Source organism: Manacus vitellinus, unplaced genomic scaffold (genome assembly GCF_001715985.3).
Source record: "Manacus vitellinus isolate BGI_N305 unplaced genomic scaffold, ASM171598v3 scaffold_262_pilon, whole genome shotgun sequence".
NCBI lineage: Eukaryota > Metazoa > Chordata > Aves > Passeriformes > Pipridae > Manacus > Manacus vitellinus.
The window spans coordinates 1-1,311 of NW_021939905.1; the positions used below are offsets into that span (position 1 = coordinate 1).

A 1,311-nucleotide genomic window follows, 5' to 3' on the forward strand; every position below is an offset into this window, starting at 1 on the left:
TGTCCCTGGTGTCCCTGCTGTCCCTGTCCCTGCTGTCCCCAATGTCCCCAATGTCCCTGCTGTCCCCAGTGTCCCTCTGTCTGTCCCTGCTGTCCCTGTCCCTGCTGTCCCCACTGTCCCTGTCCCTGTCCTCTCTCCCAGTCCACGTTGCTGAGGGGGTTCTGCACTGGTACCAGCGGGTGCTCTGGGTGCGTCCCTGTCCCTGATGTCCCCAGTGTCCTTGTTCCTGCTGTCCCTGTCCCTCTGTCTGTCCCTGATGTCCTTCTGTCTGTCCCTGCTGTCCCTCTCTCCATCCCTGATGTCCCTGTCCCTGATGTCCCCAATGTCCTTGTTCCTGCTGTCCCTGTCCCTGTCCCTGTCCCTGCTGTCCCCATCCATGTCCTCCCCATCCATGTCCCTGTCCCTGCTGTCCCTGTCCCTGTCCCTCTGTCTGTCCCTGCTGTCCCTGTCTGTCTGTCTGTCCCAGTGAGGGACGCCGAGGGCGTGCTGCGCCGGTACCAGCGGGTGCTGCGGACGTTCCAGCGGCTGCGCTCCATGAGCCCTGGCCCTGTCCCTGCTGTCCCTGATGTCCCTGTCCCTGCTGTCCCTGACGTCCCTGTCCCTCTGTCTGTCCCAGTGAGGGACGCCGAGGGTGTGCTGCGCCGGTACCAGCGCGTCCTGCGGACGTTCCAGCGGCTGCGCTCCATGAGCCCTGGCCCTGTCCCTCTGTCTGTCCCTGTCCCTGCTGTCCCTGATGTCCCTCTGTCCCTCTGCCTGTCCCAGTGAGGGATGCCGAGGGTGTGCTGCGCCGGTACCAGCGGGTGCTGCGGACGTTCCAGCGGCTGCGCTCCATGAGCCCTGGCCCTGTCCCTCTGTCTGTCCCTGTCCCTGCTGTCCCTGTCCATGTCCTCCCCATCCATGTCCCGCGGCTGCGCTCCATGAGCCCTGTCCCTCTGTCTGTCCCTGATGTCCCTCTGTCTGTCTGTCCCAGTGAGGGACGCCGAGGGCGTGCTCCGCCGGTACCAGCGGGTGCTGCGGACGTTCCAGCGGCTGCGCTCCATGAGCGGCGCGTTCCGGCACCACCGCGTCGACCGCAACACGGTGGCCCTGACGACGCCGATCGCGGAGCTTCGCCTCGTGGCCCCCGAGAAGCTGCGCGAGGTGGGCGAGTTCGACCCCGCCAAGGAGCGGCTGCTCGACTACTCCCGGCGCTGCTTCCAGGCCCTGGACCCCGAGACCCTGCGCAAGGTGCAGGCCCTGAAGCAGAGCAAGCTGCTGCTGCCCATCACCTACCGCTTCAAGCACTGAGGGACCCCCGAATGGGGACCCCCA

General features: G+C 66.4%; 1 protein-coding gene across 1 annotated transcript; it reads left to right on the forward strand.

Annotated features, from left to right (window-relative positions):
- Nucleotides 1–466: 466 nt before the first annotated feature.
- Nucleotides 467–1,304, forward strand: CCDC106 (coiled-coil domain containing 106; the record flags this gene model as incomplete). The annotated part of the gene is made up of 4 exons (XM_029960304.1): nt 467–544; nt 617–694; nt 763–840; nt 971–1,304. Coding segments are annotated over 4 exons (551 nt in total), but the record flags the coding sequence as incomplete, so codon positions are not given.
- Nucleotides 1,305–1,311: the final 7 nt, after the last annotated feature.